The sequence below is a fragment of the Hylobates moloch genome, unplaced genomic scaffold (genome assembly GCF_009828535.3).
Source record: "Hylobates moloch isolate HMO894 unplaced genomic scaffold, HMol_V3 SCAFFOLD_6, whole genome shotgun sequence".
In the NCBI taxonomy this organism is placed as follows: domain Eukaryota; kingdom Metazoa; phylum Chordata; class Mammalia; order Primates; family Hylobatidae; genus Hylobates; species Hylobates moloch.
Window position 1 is genome coordinate 114,340,244 of NW_026652281.1, and position 19,526 is coordinate 114,359,769.

The window sequence follows — 19,526 nt, forward strand, 5'->3', positions numbered from 1 at the left end:
AAGAAATAAATTTCTACTGTTTGTAGGCCACCTGGTCTATGGTGTTAGAACAGAAGCCCCAAAGGACTAAAGCATGATCAGATTTCACTTCTGCAGTACTGAGCGATCAGCTATCAGAAAACATTTCTCCCCACCAGATGCTCCCCTTCCTCTCTACCTCCAAACACCTGCCCATCTTCAGAAAGGCCCCCAGGTCACCTCTTCTAGGATCCTTTTTCTGACCTTCAACCAGGAAGGGCTAATCCCTGGCCTGAGCCCCAACTCTGCCAGCTTCTGTCAGGGCACCTCAAACACATCCTTTGAGTGATTTTATTTCGTGGGTCTCTTGGCTCTGTAGACCACAAGCCCCCTGAGGAGAGCACTGTCACACTCCCCTCCACAGTCCTCACCAAGTCTGTGCGTTCTTGATTCAATGATTAACTGATCAGTGAGCTCACACCCTGGTGGAATAGGCAGAGACATCAAAAACCACTAAGATCCTTCCCAATATGAAACACCAGAAGAAGACAGCAGTACTCTATCTCCTGCCAAAGCTTTCTTGCCTTTCTCATGTGCATTCTGAGATTGAATCAGGAGTTTTACCCCTCATGCCACATGTGTAATGAATGTCATAATTTCTATGTTACAGATAAGAAAACTGAGGCACCCACTTAGGTACACACAGCTATTAGATTGAAGAGCTAGAAAATGAACCCATTCTCTAAGACTGCAAAGCCCCAGGGCCTTTCCACTATACCACATTGCCTTTCATCAGGCATGGTTTCTGGGGCAGAATGAACATTTAACAGGTTTCCAGCAGTTAATTGCTACACAGTACAATTGAGGAGCTGAACAAAACAAAACCCCCATCTCGGGCCTGAAAGGTATAGAGGACGCAGGTGATGCCTGCAGGTTTTTCTCCAAGCAGCCATTTCCTGATTGGGAAAACGCAATAATCCATTCTACATTCTCAAATGAGAAAAATTTAACAGCATTATTGATTGATTTTAAAATTCAGCTGACATTTTTTTCCCTATTGAGAATTTTCCCAAAACCAAGGCTGGTTCATTAGGACTCAACAAGTACAATATAATTAATTCAGGGACTGTTGTTCTCGCAGGTGGATTAACAGGAAGGGTTTTTTTCCCCCTTTTATACAACTAACACCACATTTTATGAGTTTGGGGAAAGGTAATAAACATGTCTTTAAAATGGATTCATTCGTGCTGAAAGAACCTCTTAAACACAGTATTGGAAAGCTGCAGTGCCCCATAATTGCAGGGAGAATTTTACCACCCTTCATCATTCACTACGATTCCCTCCAAAGGGTGGAGCACAACCCAGAATGGCTTTTGCTCCTTGGTTCTAGGGGCACAGAGTCCTGAGAGCTCTTTGTGAAGTCAGGGTGAAGCCAAAACACAAACTCATAGCAGACCCCAGCACTCAGTGAGGAAAAGGAACCTACACAGTTCCTGGCAGAACTGACTGAGCAGGAAGAAACACTCTTCGTAGAGAACATACCACATACCCACTCCTTGGCCCTTTGCAAACATGATCTCTCCACAAATGGCCTACAAGACAGCTGTGATTAGACCCATCTACAGATAAGAAAACAAAGGCTTATAAATCATTCTAGTATAAAGACACATGCACACATATGTTTACTGCGACACTGTTCACAATAGCAAAGATGTGGAACCAACCCAAATGCTCATTAATGATAGACTGGATAAAGAAAATGTGGCACATATACACCATGGAATACTATACAGCCATAAAAAAGGATGAGTTCAGGTCCTTTGCAGGGACATGGATAAAGCTGGAAACCATCATTCTCAGCAAACTAACACAAGAACAGAAAACCAAACACCACATGTTTGCACTCATAAGTGGGAGTTGAACAATGAGAACATACGAATACAGGGAGGGGAACATCACACACTGGGACCTGTTGGGGGATGGGGAGCTAGGGGAGGGATAGCATTAGGAGAAATACCTAATGTAGATGACGGGTTGATGGTTGCAGCAAACCACCATGGCACATGTATACCTATATAACAAACCTGCACGTTCTGCACATGCACCCCATAACTTAAAGTATAATAATAACAATAAAACACTGAAAACAGATGAAAAGTAAAGACACATGAAAGTAAAAAAAAAAAAAAAGAAAAAGAAAACAAAGGCTAGAGAAGTCAAGTTATTCAAATGTATACAGTAAGTTTATGGGAGAGGCAAGATTTAATTTGAGCACTTTCAACTCGTGCTCTTTCCTCTACAGCTCACAGTGTCCCACAGGATTCTGTAGGAAGAGACTTCTTTGGCCTTTTTTGCTTTTTATTCTGAGCCCTCTCCACCCCTGGTGGTTAAAAGGCCCATTTAATTCCATTGGTTTTCAGTTACAGTATATTCATAACTCATTAGCTAAACTATAACCTTTGAAATAAGAGCATCATGCTTCAAATTTTTCATTTTTCCTTTATGAGAAAACATATATAGAAAACTATTCTGCCTGAACTTAACTACCATAGCTCCGAAGGACTTCAGCAACTATCTCATCTACCCTCTTTATTTCAGAGATGTGTGAACTAAAGTCCAGAAAGGATATGTGATTTGCCCAAAGTTGCACATTTTAACAGTGGCAGAGCCATGTCCCACCTCAGTCCTCCTCCTGGCATCCCACACTCTTCAGGCCAAGCAGTTTACATTTAAAAATACTAGGAAAAAGCAGCCCCAATAGCAAAACAGATGGAGTCAAGAGAAACATCCATCAGTAGGGGAATAATTGAATTAATTGTGATATATTAATACAATAGAATAGCACAACATAAAATAATTCATTAGATCTACAACTATCAAAAAAGTTCCCTCAAAAGCAATGTTAAGTGGAATAAACAGATTAGAGAGGGAAACATTAATTTCTATTGCAAAACATATAATGTAACATTGCCTGTATACATACACATGACATAAAAACATAAGGACATGAACAGAAAAGCAAATTAATGATATGGTCACCTTTAGAGAAAAGAAAATGGGAAAGAAGAAGGGGCACCCATGAGATTCAAATTTTATAGCTGATGTTTTATTCTCTAAAATAAGCAAACAGGCAAAGGCAGACAAAGACAAAAGAGAAAACATGCAATTTGATCAAACATCAAGGCAGAGAGACTGACTTAAAGCAGGAGCACACTAATATTTGAATTAATAGCTTTCTGTTTCTTCCCTGGAGTACTGAATTAGAATGTTTAAAAATCAATACTCCAAAATTTTTTTTAAATAGGACTATCTTATTGTCACAATGAAGAAACAGAAGAAAAGATGGCAGTGGGAACAGGCTAATTAGGCTGGAGCCAAGTGTGCATGTCTGGGGCAGAGAGTAGGTTAATGTGAATAAGATGAGTAGTTGCTGTTGGGGAAAGCATATTCCTAATTATGTGGAAAAGGCAAAGGTGAGAGGGAGAAACCAACCAGACCAAACATGAGCGAGCCAGGAGAAAAGTATTAAGATGCTTCCCACAAACGAGGCCAGCTGCCTCTGAAAATCCACAGCTCCAGGGATCAGATAAGGTGAACAAATTCTTTAAAAAACTGAAAAACTTTCAAGGCCCTATAAATGCTAATCAGAGGTTCTTTTAGGGTGAGGCTAAACTCCACATTATGAAGAAAGCTATGGGGACTTAAGATTTCTATTAAGCCTATTATGTAAATTTTCAGATTAATCTAGAGAAGGAAAACTCCCCTTCTATGGAAGATTTTTAGAAATAAGCAATCTTGAGTCCCCAGGCACCCTTTAAGACCTTGGCAAAACACAAATGCTGTGATAATCCACTGGGCTGGCGGTTCCAGAAACACAGCTGGAACATGAAAAGAACTCCCTCCTTTTGAGTTTTACAATTTTTGCCTCAAAATAGTTCAGGGCTTTGGTCAGGATTTGAGTTTGTCAGGATCTTGGTATAATAGACTGGAAGTCAAAGGGTGAGGTCTTTCTTTTCTTCTATTCATGAGAACAGCATGAGTGAAAGGGGCCCCTGACTCTGAGTTTTATTTTTATCTGGAGATCAATTTCTACAAGTTCACATGCTGCTTTGAAGATCACCAGCAACATCTGAGGTTTGTCTACAGCCAGTCTGCTCTGGAAGAATGATTAGTATTCACTCCAGAATAAAAAACATCATCTTTAAAACCAATGTTTATACACTTTATCTAAAACGTTCATTTACTCCACTTTAAAGGAATCCACTTGTCTCAGGAAAGTCCCATGCTAAATCTCTTCAGCCATCAGTCCTACAATGGCTTGTCTCCTCAAGTGGAACTTCATAGCCAAATAAATTGGAGGTGGGGGGGTTCTTTCCTAAGTGCACCCTGGCTCCAGCAGAGAACCTGTTAGTGTTCCATCACTTTGAGACATCTTCATGTAATCAGAAGTTTTTTCTAAAGTAGTATAGTGGTTATATACATAAATTACCTTCCAAGCCCTCTAGTGCACAAAAAATCCTTTTGTTCAGCAAAAGTACTATAAATAAGTTTCCATTTTCTTCTTCTAAAAGAACTAGTTAGGAAGCTTTGAAACACCTTGTTAGAATTCACTTTGCTGTATGTTCACCCCCTATTCAATGAATCCCCAAAGCATTACCTTTATTTTATTTTTACAACAGCTTTGTGGTTCAATAAATTCTATCTTTCATTCCCCTCCAGACCCTCATCAAGCCATCTCACTTAAAGGCAAAAGAGACAATCTTTGTGACAATACCTTTATTATTTGCATTGAACGTAACTGTTACCAGCAAGTGTTGGTTGTACAGCATCAGGGAGCCTGGTCCACATACCAAAGGCACAGACTGCATAAGACCAAGGCATAGCAAAAAACATCACCTCGACTAAAACTGACCTGTCACCTGTATAAACACTTGACATATTAAGGATTTCCCTGTTACCCAGACCAACTCTCCTCACTTCCCTGCCCCCAGTAGGACCTTGGATGGATGTCTCTGAGGACTGATAACTGGCAGTGTCCCCCAAGAGAGGTCTTCCTTAGTGTTGTCCCTATTATCTAGTTCAGTGCGTTTAAACATCAGGCATTTGGTAACTGCTTATGGAATGAAAGATGGAATGAACACATTAAGAGCCTGAACCTCTTCAGCTCCAATAATGGGGATCTGGAGCATACCAATACGATGACCCACCACTAGTTAAGACAAGCCAGTGTCAGTGTAGCTCTGAGAGCTTCAGAGCATCACAACTTGGAAGGCCACCAGAAAGGAACAAAAGGAGAAGGGAATAAAACCAAAGTGGAATGGGAAGAAAGCCACTAGGAGAGGCTGCTAAATAGGAAGAGAATGAAAACAATCAATGACTTGCTGATCACTTGTCAAGCACTTCCTATATGCCAGGCATATTAATTCACTTCATCTTCTCAGTGCTATTGTTGAAAGTACTTATCATTATTGCCATTTCCAGACAGGGAGATTTAGAATCAGAGAAGTTAAGCTACTTGCCCAGGATCACACAGCTAGTAACTGACAGAGTCTAATTCTAAACTTGGAGAATCTGACTCCAAACCCTAAGAACCCAGACTGCACTTACCAAAGTGTATCATGCCAAATACATTACTTCCTCTGAGTATCTGATAGGTGTGTAGTGGAAAAAAATTGAAAATATGGTCACAGGCAAATTTGGAAAATGATAGGTTAAATGGGCTTCTTTACTGAAAGACGCCTCAGAGTTTTTAAGTCAGTAATGAGCATGTGAATTTCCAAGAGATGAGGGTATATGTGTGTCCCTTATTTGACCATCAATGGTTTTCTTGGGAAAGTATCTTGCTGACCCAGATCCCCACTGAGAAGCACTAACCTCATATGCGCTCCCGAGTTTGTCAGGGGCCAGTTAAGGGAAGGTGCTGGCAGGGCAAAGTGGCAGAGGCAACCAAAAGCTCCGGAATCACCCCAGAGCTCTGCAGCCTCAGCCAGCCCTTTGAAGGTCCATCCAGGGGCCTTCATTTATCCTGACTATGCAAGATAAGAAACCCATTTGCATTGGCCCATGGCTCTCTCAAACTGTGCAGCCTGCCCAACTCTCTCTGCATGGTGTCTTTCTCTGTGGACTTCACAAGGGAAATCTCTCACCTGAGTTAATCATTGCCTTCAATTCTGAACTCCTGTCCGTCCTTTCTGTGAGGAGATTTGGCATTAAATCATTACAAAACACAAGGATATACTACTTATGCCACTTTACCCTAATCTCAGGAAGAATTCTTAGAAAAGTCTGAAGTTGATGGCCATTATACTCCACTGACAGAAACATTAAAGATTCACTTAAAGATAACAAGTTAAAGACATTCTGCGTCTCATCATTGGAGAGCACCAGGTGAGATACTTCTCTTCTAACTGCCTTAGAGTCAATTATATGATGATAGCACTCGCTCCATGAAGCCCTATTGTTCAAAGTTCAGTAAATATCTTTAAGCAGAGACAGCAATTACAGCTAAGTAACTGTTTCTGGAATACTTTGAGTCTTCTAACTATTCACCACACCAACACAACAATCAGAAGCTGCATGGGCATTTCAGAGGTCAAGCTGGAGAGCTGAATTGATAAGTCTGACCACCGGTGACAGCCAGAGCCCAGGGCTCCAAGGCAATGAATGATGCCATGAAGAAGTTACCCAAGAGTCCTAGAGGAGTGACATCATTTAGCAAGTACGTTTATGGGTTCCTAATTATAGCTGTTGAGTCACCAAACCAAATTCTCTGAAATACTGCCCTCATCATGTCACTCTCCTGCTCAAAGACTTTCTATGGCACCCCACTGCCAAGAAAACAAAGTTCAAATTTGGCAGACTGGTATGGAATGTCCCCTTAACCCATTTCAAATCCACCTTTCTGACTACACTATTACCAGAATTCTCTATGCTGGGCCTTCCTTCCCCTCCTCTCCCTCTACATTCCAAGCCTACTCCACACCCACCTCCCTCATGAAGCTCCTTCCATCCCCATCCTAAACCATATTTGTCATCTGAAACTCTGAAGACACTCTTCAACAAGTTCTATTTCTACAAACTAAAACTTTCCCCCAACCACAAACCCATTTTAACTATGTTTTATTCTTTTTTCAGCTCAGGAGAGGAAATGACTCCTCTCTTTGGCTGTCATCTTCCACTGGAGTTCAGTAATTCTCCTATTTTCTGGAAGATGAAATGCTCTACATCTTCCATGCCTGTGGTTTATATTTCACCAAGTGGTGTCAGCACTGATAGAGTAACCTCCCATTTTTATTGAGCCGCACACAATGTAATTGGTGACATCTGCTGGGGCTGATATTTTAAGTGAAGGCTATTCTCAGCTCTGCCTGTGCTGCTCATGGTTCTATATATAAATAGCCAACGGCAGCTACCCCTGAGATACAAAGTGGGGATACTCAGTTAAGGTCCTTAATTATATCCTATAAAGTCATAAGGTTTTCTGGGAGGGTTAATCTGAGCAGACCCAGTTTTCAAGCCTGCAGAGCTAGAAAAAGAGAACAGGATGGGGCTCTGCTGGATATAGCTGCCATCATTCCAAGGAGAGAAAAATCCTTGTTTGAACTGTTTACCTACTCAGGTTTAAAGACGGTGATTTTGTGGTTCTCAAAATTTCTGTGTTAACTCCCAAACCAAGGGAAGCTATCATTTATATCCCAAGTGGCAAATGACACCTACCTTAATGTATTCCTTCTCCAATGTGCATTAGTAAAAGTAAAAATGTCTTCCCTCAGGAGAGTGTATTCATTTGCAAGCTTTGGCAGAGAGTAATTTTGACAGTTATTTAGGCAACATTTGATCCTTATAGCACAAGAACCTATTTCTAGTTCTTAGCTAAAAAGAATCAGTTCACAGCGACTGTCAATTGAGTTACCTTTGCAAGCAAAAGCCTGGTAGGGTTGTTTGCAGAAGGCCTTGTTTATCAGGCACAGATAGGGAATTTGTTGCTCTTTAACTACCAGTATTCTTCATAGATAAAGTTTCATCCTATTAGAAAGTTTTAAAATTTTTGATGACTTTTAATAAAACATTTCTAAACTAAATTACAAATGCCTTCATATGCTTTTGAGTGAATCATTGTGATGATTCAGTCATTGTTAGGATTGTAAAGGAATAATTCTGTTACCACTCTAAGGCTGCTAAGACATGTATAGTCCAGATACAGCCTCCAAGGGAAGGTTTTGCTGGACATCTTGCCCTTTACACAAACATATACAGTTCTCCATCTGTAGATTCGCATGCTTCCCTGAACACACCTGCATCACAGCCATTAACAGATCCCACCACAATTGTTGATTGATTTATCTCCCTACTCCCCACTCTGAGCTCCTGTAGGGTAGGCACCACAGCATTTTTGCTCTATCCCCAGTACCTGGCTTGGTGCTTGTGCATACAGCGAAAGCTCAATAAATATTTCAGAATGCTAGCATGCATGAATGAAAAAAATGTTACACTACTTCAAAGCATATGATAAATGTATATATGGACATTTTAATACTATTTTTGCTTATGAGAAAACCAGAGTCCAAAGGTAGTGACCCATTAAACTGACAAAGCAGAGGGCAGAAAGGAGCACCTTCCTCCATGTCACATGTCAATGCCTCCCTCAATTTCTTCGTATCAAGTTGACCATCATGATCACATCGAATACTCACATTACAGAACTGAAGCTGATTCTCAGAAGCATGAATGCTTTGAGATGTGGTAGGTAATACTGTTTCATTGTGTTTTGGCATTAATTCCATATGAACACATGAAGTGCAATCTACCATCATTTTCAACAGCACCACACATGGAACAACAGGGGAAGGGATGTGACTCATAGCAGGTCCTCACTGTGTCTTAAATAACTCTCAGGAGGACACTGTTAGTGATTTACAACAGCTATCATGAGAGACTGGTTTGATGCTTGCTGGGGGAATGGGGGTGGAGAAAGCCTTCTGTGGGCTGTGCTTAAACCCAAGTAGTCACCGAGCTAACTCCGAAACAGGCTTCTATTTAGAAACCATGAAGAAGTTATTTAACAAATAAAATCGCAGTACCCTTGAAAGTCTCCCAGGATTAACCTTTTTCTAGAAAGAAAGTTTCATTCTTATGGCTCATGTGAATTAGGCAAGCATCTCCAGGCATAGTCTGTTCCATGAATGAAAGCACTGCATTCAGCCCCACAATTCACCATGTTGATAATCAAATTTCACTTTTTTTTTTTAAACAAAACCAATCAATGGTTATATTGGTCAAGTCAATTAAAAGAAATTGTTTAAATCAGCCCTAGATATAACCTCAGACAAATAACCAATTTGAAAAAATAATTTCTATCACCCCAGTCAATTCAGTCCCCAAAGTCAATAAAATAACACCACTAGCTGGCCCTTGTGGGAACATTAACTCAGCATGCAAGGAAGGAAAAATGAAGCCACATTTACCACAGACTATATAGCAAGAAATATTGCATCCATTACCTTGGTCAAAGGGCTTGTTGGGATTCCAGTTTCTGAAATAATCATCCTATATAAGGAAAAAATAGAAAACAAAGGTCAGAGTTCAAAAAGCTTCTCACATAACTGCATAAAAACCTGCCTTCCTTTTCACCTCCCAAAACACAAAGGAAAACACTGAAAGCTTAGGAATTTTTCCGAAAACAGGCATTAATGTGTAATAAAAAAATATCAATTTCCTTTTCAAATTCCTGTCTTTCAAACTGTATGTATTAAATACTGGGAATAGTAAAAACATTTCAGCCCAGTATGGAAACAGCGCTGCTCTTCTTAATTTGACATATAAACCCAGACACCTTCTAAGTGCAAGGTGTATTTACTATCAATTATACTGTAGGTGATGCCTTGCTGCTCTCAGTTATGATTAAGCCTCTGTGTTTGTAACAGCTGATAATTCAACTGTCAACATTTCTTTTACATAGAGACATGCATCTTGTGGTGCACAGTCCCAGTTTTTCAATACTCACAAAACCTAAAAAGAGACAGCCTTCCAAATGTTAGAATTAACCAAAGGCGTACATTTAGCTTAATACCATTTGTTCTGGGTATGGAAAGATGAAAAAACAAACACTGGCCAATCTGGTCTCTTCATAACCATGTCTTTCTTGCATTTGGGTTGCATCAATTTATGCTCTGAAGCTAGGCAATTCATTACTTTAAAATTGCAAGGATCTCAATCACTCAATTCTTCATAGCTATGTTAACTTCCCCACTCCTAATAACCCTTTCCTTCCTAACAGCCACCGTGTACTCCCTTTATTCTCCCCATCAGCACTCTTTGACCCCATTGTTTCCCGGCACACCCACTGTATCAGCAAAACTGAACAGTTTGCAAGTTGAAGAGGTGTCACCCATGCACATTATCCCCATAGCATCTTTAAGGATTTGTCCCTTTGTGGTTAATATTCAATTGCTTTGCTATATGTGTTTTTGGCAGGCAGTCTGCATGCTGCAGTTTCAGAAAGCTGTCCAAAATGAAGCCTCAATATCTCTTCTGGAAAAGCTAATTTACATCAAACTGCACAATTAGTTTAAATTATTGTCCATGCTGTGTTCTGATGCAGTTTATCTCTGACACAATCTCCTGTGAATTTTATCAGCCTCAGTGTCATTCAATTACGTAGCTTTATTATATCCTTGTTGAGTTCACCTAAGCCCTTAAATAGATTTTAGGAAACTAGCTTTAGAGTAAAATCAGAACATATTGTTTCTTGGCCAGTGATTCCATCTTCCAAAGCATTAGGAAATAAACAGCTTCCTCTGGATCCAGAGGATTCAGCACTAAATTATTTTTAGTTTCAAAGAATTGCCCATTTTGCTCTGGCTTTAATTTAATAGAATAACTGGCCTTCTCACCCATCTGGTTAGGGAGTCTTTGAGTTCTTTACCATGAAATATCACTGAGGAAATTTAAAACAATCTCTCTGCAATATCTTTCCCCATTTATAAGTTTAAATACAATCCCAAACTTTTGGAATTGTGCTGTCAGAAACTCGGCAGCCACTGTTAAATGATTTTAAGTTAAAAGTTGGATGGTAGATAGGAAATTTAGCACCCAATTTCTAGGTTTGATGACCAAAGTGTTCTTAGCCTTAGACAACCATGTTACCAACATTTTCTGCTATTCTCAAGGGCAGAAGAGATAACCCAAGATGAACTCATTCTCACCAGTGGAGAAAAAAAGGATCAAACCGTTCATCCTTCCAACTGTGGTTTATCGATGCTCTCTCCACATACAGAAGATGGCATCACGTATAATGGCAATGTGGAATCTTGTGAAATATTTTCTACTTGAACATGCTGTTCTAATAGATAAAGCCCTTGGAAGCTCAGGCTATGTGTCCAACAGGGAAGGGCTGGAACCAAAGACAAGTTCCTTTAACTTTAATTTCACAGGCCACATTCTCTTTGATGTCAAAGAAAGGTTTGAGCAAGTCTCAAGAACTGGATATTCCCTAATGATTTCAACATACTTTATAACTTGGATGGAATTTGAAGCGTTCTTCTGGACCTTGCCACTTTTTCAGGTTAACTATAATTACCATTTTTACATATTTCTTGGGGAAAAATCACAGTTTTAAGTATAAGGCCTCCAAAAGTAGCTATCTGCATTAGAATATTTAAAACTCATTGCAAATGTAACAATACTGCCTAATTGCTGCCAAAATGTGAAAGTACACCTTGAGTGAAAACTCATTATACAAAATGAGTCCTTCAAACAACCCCTTGCCCAGCCAGGCCAAGCAGGGAAGAAAAATGATTCTCTGCATCTGATTGCTTTTGCCCTGCCTCAGGAAAGTGGACTGCCAAAGCAAAACCCAATGAGCCAGAGCTGATAAAACCTTGGGTGTCACTGCTTTGGCTGCAGCTGAGAGGGGAAACCTCACATCAGGGGCCAAGATCATGAACACATGTGAAGGACTCTAGGCACCAGAGCCCACTTGGGGGGATGGTCACTGAGCATGGGGGAGGGGTCTCTTAGCAGCCACTGCTGCAGTCTATGTCAGGGAATAAGTGCTGGAGCATACGTGATCACTCCTGCACACTGTCCTAGCTAGGTTCAAGGGCTTCCACACACGGTGAGTACAAGCAGGCTGTGTCCTAGCTAGGTTCAAGGGCTTCCACACACAGTGAGTACAAGCAGGCTGGGCTGCATCAATTAAGTCACTCTGTGTCTGGGAGAATTCTGGTGAGGCACAGTCCAAACTCAAGTGGAGAAAGCCAAAGATAAAAGACAAAAGAGAAAAGAATGGCTCCTCTAGAGCTTCATGAAAATTTGTTCATCCCTGAGACCCACTTAACGATTGGGGTGCTCAAAGGACATAAGGATAGCTGTCAGTGGTCCTGAACCAACACCCTACCAATACCAAGGCTGGGCATTTCACCAGGGCCTAAGACTCAGGTGACAGAGCCAGACTTTTTTTAAAAAAATCTTATTTTCTATCTAAATAAAAACATATTGTATCTATTTTACATTGTCCTGAAATGAACAGACCCCATGACTTGCTATGCTGTCAATAATTCTATCACTCCCACCCTGGGAAGTAGTGTGTCTGCCCCAGCACGACCCCAGTGCTGTGTGGGCCCCAGACTTAAGCCCTGAAGCTGACAAAGTGTAGGACATTAACAGCCCTTGCCTCTGACCTTCCCTCTGGCCCAATAAAATCATGGCTTGTTAAAATTCAAACAGTGGTGAAAGACATATTGGATAGATCAAACTTGTCAGGCAAGGCATATCTGAGTTAGCCTCTTGAGTGGCAATTTTATCATCTAATGATAAAGGTTTTTTAAAGACTTGCAAGGAGCCCAGCAACAGTTAATTTTTAAAACATAAACCCAAATAGAAAGATGCATATCTAAATATAGTCATTTATTAAGTTCAATAGCTCCCATTAATGCATTCCACAGGTTGAGGAATGAAGGATGGCACTGTTACTACATGTGTATTTTATGGGTTACACTGAAGAATATAACTACGTCAGGCATCTTCAGGAAAGGACAGAGAATGATCTTGCTGTAAATTCTAACTAACCCATATAAAGAAAGACTAATTCCATTTCACGATAGCATTTCATAAATGAATATTATTCAACCCTTTTTTAGGGATTGTTAAACCTGAAAGACCCTATAAATGGAAACAGAGGCCCAAACTTAAGCATATTGACTTAGGTCTAGAATCACACAGTATCCCAGGGCAGCAGGAACTCTCATGAAAAGTTGACATGGCCAGGCTCAGTGGCTCACACCTGTAATCCCAGCACTTTGGGAGGCTGAGGTGGGTGGATCACCTGACGTCAGGAGTTTGTGACCAGCCTGGCCAACATGGTGAAACCATATCTCTGCTAAAAATACAAAATTAGCTAGGTGTGGTGGCACATGCCTGTAGTTCCAGCTGCCCGAGAGGCTGAGACAGGAGAATTGCTTGAACCCAGGAAGCAGAGGCTGCAGTGAGCCAAGATCGCACCATTGCACTCCAGCCTGGGAGAGACGGAGCAAGACTCTGTCTCAAAATTAATTAATTAATTAATTAATTAATTTTTAGAAAGTCACCATAAAGATCATGGTAAGAAAAGTGACAAACCATCCATGTCCAGGATCCAGGATAAAGGAGGAAGGTTGGTATTAGTGGGAGAGGAAGAAACAGAGACTGGTAGCAAATAAGACTCCAGTTATTGTTTTATTTTCTACGGCTGATTAACGAAGATAAAACTATATTTCTCCATTTATCTTACTTATTAAATATTCCACTAACATAGTATTGAAACCTGTGAAATTATTGGCACTCAATGACTGGCGCAAAGGAATTTAACTATTAATGCTTTAGAGATATTCTGTTCTGATAAGCATCAATGAAAAAGAAAATATGTTTTACATATACATATATACACATTTTATATATAATGTATATTATTAAAGATATATTTGTTATTATATATTACTATATGTTTTTCATACACATAAATATGCCAAGAGCATTCCATTCTATAATGCATCTTCCAATGAAATAATTAAGTCTGCTTAACATGAAATGACAAAATATTCTTGCTATAATTTGGGTGATTAAGTCTCTTCATCATGGATGATCACAGCCAACTGCAGAGCCTATAGTTCCAGTCCATTTTGAATAAGAACCTGAATTTTCTTTTACTATACCATAGCCCCAAAATGACTGATGCAATTTAGCTCAAATATTCCCCAGGGATTTGCCTTTCAAGAGGTGCTATTTAATCTCCAAGAAATGTCCAAGCTGACTCTGAGGAAAAGATGGGGTGGCAGAACCAAATGAAAACCCAGTTGGCACCCAATTATGAAGATGATAATGTAATTTATTACATACTACAGCTTCAGATGCTACAGATCAAACATATTTAGTTCTCATGAAACAGATCATTTCTCCTTCATACATATTTTAGCTAAGCTGTTTGAACCCTGCCGTTTCATCTGATGATTACCTGAGATAATGTTAATACAAATTACCAGCCTAGAAAATAAATGGGAGCCTCATTTGTCTTGACCAGGAGGGAGTAATAGAGACACAAATCGAAGGAAGCAAATTAAAAGGAGGGCAGGCAGCCACTTTGGAGTTGTCTGTGGGCTGACTGCAGATACACACAAAATGGAGAAGCACTTCCCTGCAAGGCTAAGTGGATCAGAACTGAGTTTGTAGATCCCAGATGGAGGCAGACTCCACTTTACCAAAACTGCAACCTTTAGAAAGAGATCAATGAAGGGACTGTAGCCAAACTGCTCTCAAGAGGATTCAGTGCAAGCTGGTTCCATTTATCTTCACACTACTTGACTGGGGGGAATAGGAAGAAGGTCTGGTTGGTGGGTGGGAGAAATGTCCCCAAAATGATAATAGAAGTCACCAGAAAAGTGAGATTTCCAGACCATTATGTAAATGCATGTGTTATATAATGTGACATTTGCCTGTAATTTTGTGTGCAATGGAAATCTCTGCTAATCAAACTATTATAAGGTACAAAACACTCCATTTATTAAGAAAGGAGCTAGCTTCACACACAACTACCCTACCTCTGAGCTGTTTTCATTCACATCTCTGGGCAAATAATTTGCTGTTTGTCTCCTCCCCATCTCTGGTGAGGAGCCTCAGTAAGAATTCTTCTGAATGAAGCGACCCAGCTTGGGCAGTGACTTGAGGCTTCTCAGCCTTCCATCCAAAGTTACCACTCGTGAGAACCCTGTACAACAGGGCCTGGGAGTTGTCTGCATTAATACATTTATGTGTGCACAAATCACCCCCCCACCCCCCACCTCCCCACACACACACGGGCCTAGGCCGCTTCTGAGCAGGGATGGGTCTTACTCACCTGCATATCCCCTAAGGTATCACTCAACAGCACACAGTAAATCCTTGCTAAATCACATCAAATATAAGTAAACAATTCCAGTTTTATTAACATCTCTGTATCCCTGTGAAATTCCCATAACGATTACTGGTGTGTGTAAGTACAGGTGGGTGTATGTTTATACACACACTCTAAATCACCTTCGCCCTGAATAGAGCAATTCTTTGATAAATTGGTCTGACATTTGGTTTAAAGTCCTGCAGGTCTTAGACAAAATGATTCAGAAAATAACAATGTCCGTTGCTCTGCTCTTTCAATAAATAACCCACCAGTAAAACACAGATAATAACTGACAATCATACTTGTACTGTAACTAATGAGAAAAGATAAAGCAGCAAATGGACTGTTTATACGCATTCGATAAATTGCATCCCTTGGATATACCAATGAAAAATAAATGTGTGTGGTACTGGTTCACTGAACTAAAACAAATATTTACTACTGAGAGTTCAGATTTAGAATGAAATTTACATTTTATTCGGCAACTACTTTGATGCTATGTCTACATACAGTTGAAAAATCAAAAACCTACCTCAACTTCCTGAGTACGAAAGCATTATAAATGAGAAAAAAAATAAAAGAATCACATCAAACAATAGGAAGAAATGTATACATTTTTGATAATTGCATATTTTCAAATTATCATAACATTAGAAAGGTCATCCAGATATGCTCTCTTAAGTCACCTACCATCATTCCTTTGAAAAGGTCCCAACAATTCACTAAGTTCATGGGAAAGGACATGAGGTTATGGGGTAGAATAACCGAAGCGGGAAGAAATCTGAGTGTGCTCTAGTGATCTATATCATTGCTGCCGAACAGTTAGCAAAATCATGATTAAATCCAAACACTCAGCCATGATTACCATCCACGAGAATTTCAAATGAGTAATTGCCTGTGACATTGGTCCAAAGGGCGAAATTCAATAAAAACCCCAAGATGACATCCGAGACTAAGAGTAGTATACCTTCTACATTTCTGCAAAGAAATTCCTTTGCCTTGCAGTTTCAAAATAGCTTGAGGGATCCTCAAACCTGAGAAAGATATGGATTTATGTTCCTAGGAAATATGTAAAATGAATAGCATTGTCATTGCTCCTCTAGCTGATTCAAGGATCATCACCAACACAAAGAGCTCCCTCTTCTTGGGGACTTTCTGTCTGTCTTGGTCAGTCCATCCAAGCTGGGGTGGAGAGAAGTAACCCACTGGCTTGTTCTTTTCCCAAGGGAAAGAACTGAGTCTGAGGTTTCTTCCCCAAAATATGCTCTATGTTTGGGCTTTTCTTCTGGGGATATGAATGGGCATATGATGCTCCATTTGTACTCTGGCCAAGACATGAGTTATCTCCTCAGACTCAAAACCATCCACAACCTTAACTTTTTTAGCAAAACTATCAAATTGAGCTAACCAAGAGCAGCCTTCTCAATATCTAGGAAGAAAAGAATAGGTCAGCATCACGGAGTTAAAGTCAGAGAAGACACTGTAAACATGGCAGACTTTGAAGCAGATGTGGGTTCAAATTCTGGCTCTAGCACTCACCAGCTATGTGGCCTTGCACAATCTACACAGCTTCTCCGAGTCAATTTCCTTATCCATAAAACAAGACCACTTGCACCTACCTTGAAGGATGGTCGCAATGACTTGCAATAATGATACAAAGTGCTTGGTATGATATCTGGCATATAGAATTAATAAATAAAAGGTACACACTTTCATATCCATTTCCTGAGGCTTACGGTAGGGGGATGTCCCAGGAACACTGAGAGAAACATTAGTCTTTGTGGATATGTTTTAAATTTCAATAATGTTAATTCTTGCATATTTGAATCTTGCCAATTAGGCCCAAGTGAAGGGAGACCAATTGCAACTGGAAAAAAATAATTACGAAATACTTAAATGCATGTAATTTTATTAGTCTCACATACGAAGAGAGATTTTTTTAAAAATCAATGAAATTTGAAAACTTGAGCTACAGGCATATTTTGTGTAAAGGTCAGACCCCTACTATCTAAGATTCGGTCACCCCCCTCTATTAAATAGACCCCATCTATTGAAAGAGATAATACACCATGGGGCCTATTTGTGCATTGAGTGTGGTATTTACCTACCATGTAAATGTAAACAAATTAATTAAAGTTTCAATTATGATTAACTATATACTGATAAGGGACCTGAACCTGCTCTGAACAGGCAAAATTTCTGTGTAATCATTAATTTACATGTAGAAAACAGATGGAGGAACCCTGAAAGGGTATGTCTCCTTGGCACACCAAACAAAGCCATTGCCATCTTATAGCTTATAGCATGTAAACCTTCATTTCAGAGAAAGTACAAATTACACTGGCCTGAGGCCCAGCCTTGTCCGAGTATCACAAATTCCAAATTAATTAGGTCCAGCCATCTTTCTGAGAATGCCGGCTCCCTTCCCCCGCCATAGATGGCAGGCCTCCATGAACATCCAGATGCTGCCTTGTAGAAAATAAAACACCAGCTATTAACTACCACCTCACCATCCCTCCCCACTTATCCTCTCGCCAAACACAGGGATTGGCAGAAGCAGTGGTTTCCACCTTGGCTGATGGCTGGGGATGCTGTGGGGCTTTTCAAACACTGATGCCTGGCCCAGGGCAGGAGGTGCTGATACAGTGGCTGGAGTGTAGCCTCCACACTGGGATTTTTTAAAAGCTCTCCAGGTGATTCTAATGTGCAGCCTCCATAGGAAGTCACACACTAAATCACAGGGACCGAGGTGACTGAGGGAAGGCCAGGCCCACCATGGAGCGCAAACCAGGTACAGAACATCAGGGCCCTTCTCCCCCAGCTTCTGGAGCTTTCCAGAGTTGTATCCACCTACCACTCTCAGGGTCTGCTGCTCTAAGAGTCTCCAGCTCAGTAGACAGCATCTCTGTCCACCTGCTGCCGAGGCAAGAACCCAGGCCACAGGCTGGACTCCTCCCTCTTCCTTCCCTCTGCCATTCAGGCAACAACGAAGTCCTCTTCGCTTGCACTCCTGGGTCTCTCTCACATCTTCCCTCTCCTCTCCTCTGCCTCGGGTCAGGCCTCCACAATTTCTCCTCACAACATGGCCACGCGCCCCAACCAGCCTCCCTGCCTCCCCTGAGCCCTGCCCAGGCTGTTCACACTGCCTCAATAGTGACCTTCTAAAAGGATGTTCTGGTCACATCACCCTCCTGCTTAAAATGCTGGAGGGGCTCCCAGGTCAAGGCCAAGCCCATCAGCCCAGCTCACAGGACCTCTGTGCCCCAGCACCTGCTGAGCTTTGCAGTCCCCTTATGGCAACACTAGCTTACATGTTCAAGCCACCAATGAACTACGTTTTAATCCTGCAGCAGCCCATGCTCTTTTCGCTCCCCAAAACTCTGTCCATGCTATTCCTTCTGTGCCTGAAACACTCCTCCTTACCCTTTTTTTGTTAACATTTACTCCTCTATCAAATCCCAGTTTAGACACTTCTTCTCGTGGAAAGGCTTCCTTGTCCCCAATCCCTCTGCACTCGAGGCACGCCTGCTGTGTGATCTGCAGCCCCCTGGGCTGCCTGAACAGAGCACTGAACTGCTCACACTGTAGAAGCTGGCTACTCCTATGCAACTCAGCCACACAGACAGCAGTCCCTAGGGCCAGGGGCTGGGTGGCCTCACTGCCGAACCTCAGCACAGCATTCATTTGGCACCAGGTACTCTAACATCTACTGAATGAATAAGACAACAATCCAACCTCGGCTGGTTTTTTATGCCAGTATCTTGCACTGTAGCTCCGCAACTTCTTCCCCCTTGTCTCAAAACTGATGGTTCTATGACCTGGAGTTTTCTGAGGAAGGTGAAATAGATAACTCCCTTTTAGTGACTAACTGGGGCAGTAACGGGAAACTGGAAACCAATGGGGATGACATTGGAAGGTCTCAGACAGATCAACCAGGCTCCATAGGAGGAGGACAGGTAGATTTCTGCCCAATGGCCCCACCCCACATCTCCTAATGCCCTGAGTCTCCTCAGGGACCAAGAGGACTTCATGATTTGGAACACCACAGCTGAGCCAAAATCTGATACAAGATTTAGGACTTGCATGAAATCAAAGCCTTAATCAAAACATCAAAGTAATAGTAATATTAATAGTAATCGTTGTAATAATAGCAGCTACCACT

At 41.0% G+C, this 19,526-nt stretch overlaps 1 protein-coding gene across 1 annotated transcript in view; it reads right to left on the reverse strand.

Moving 5' to 3' along the window:
- The window catches only part of SPOCK1 (SPARC (osteonectin), cwcv and kazal like domains proteoglycan 1), a 521,167-nt gene that overhangs the window by 278,900 nt on the left and 222,741 nt on the right, over positions 1-19,526 (reverse strand). Inside the window, exon 3 of the mRNA XM_032157971.2 lies at positions 9,459-9,504. Within this exon, the coding sequence (XP_032013862.1) occupies positions 9,459-9,504 (46 nt within the window). The remainder of the gene's footprint in view (positions 1-9,458; positions 9,505-19,526) is intronic.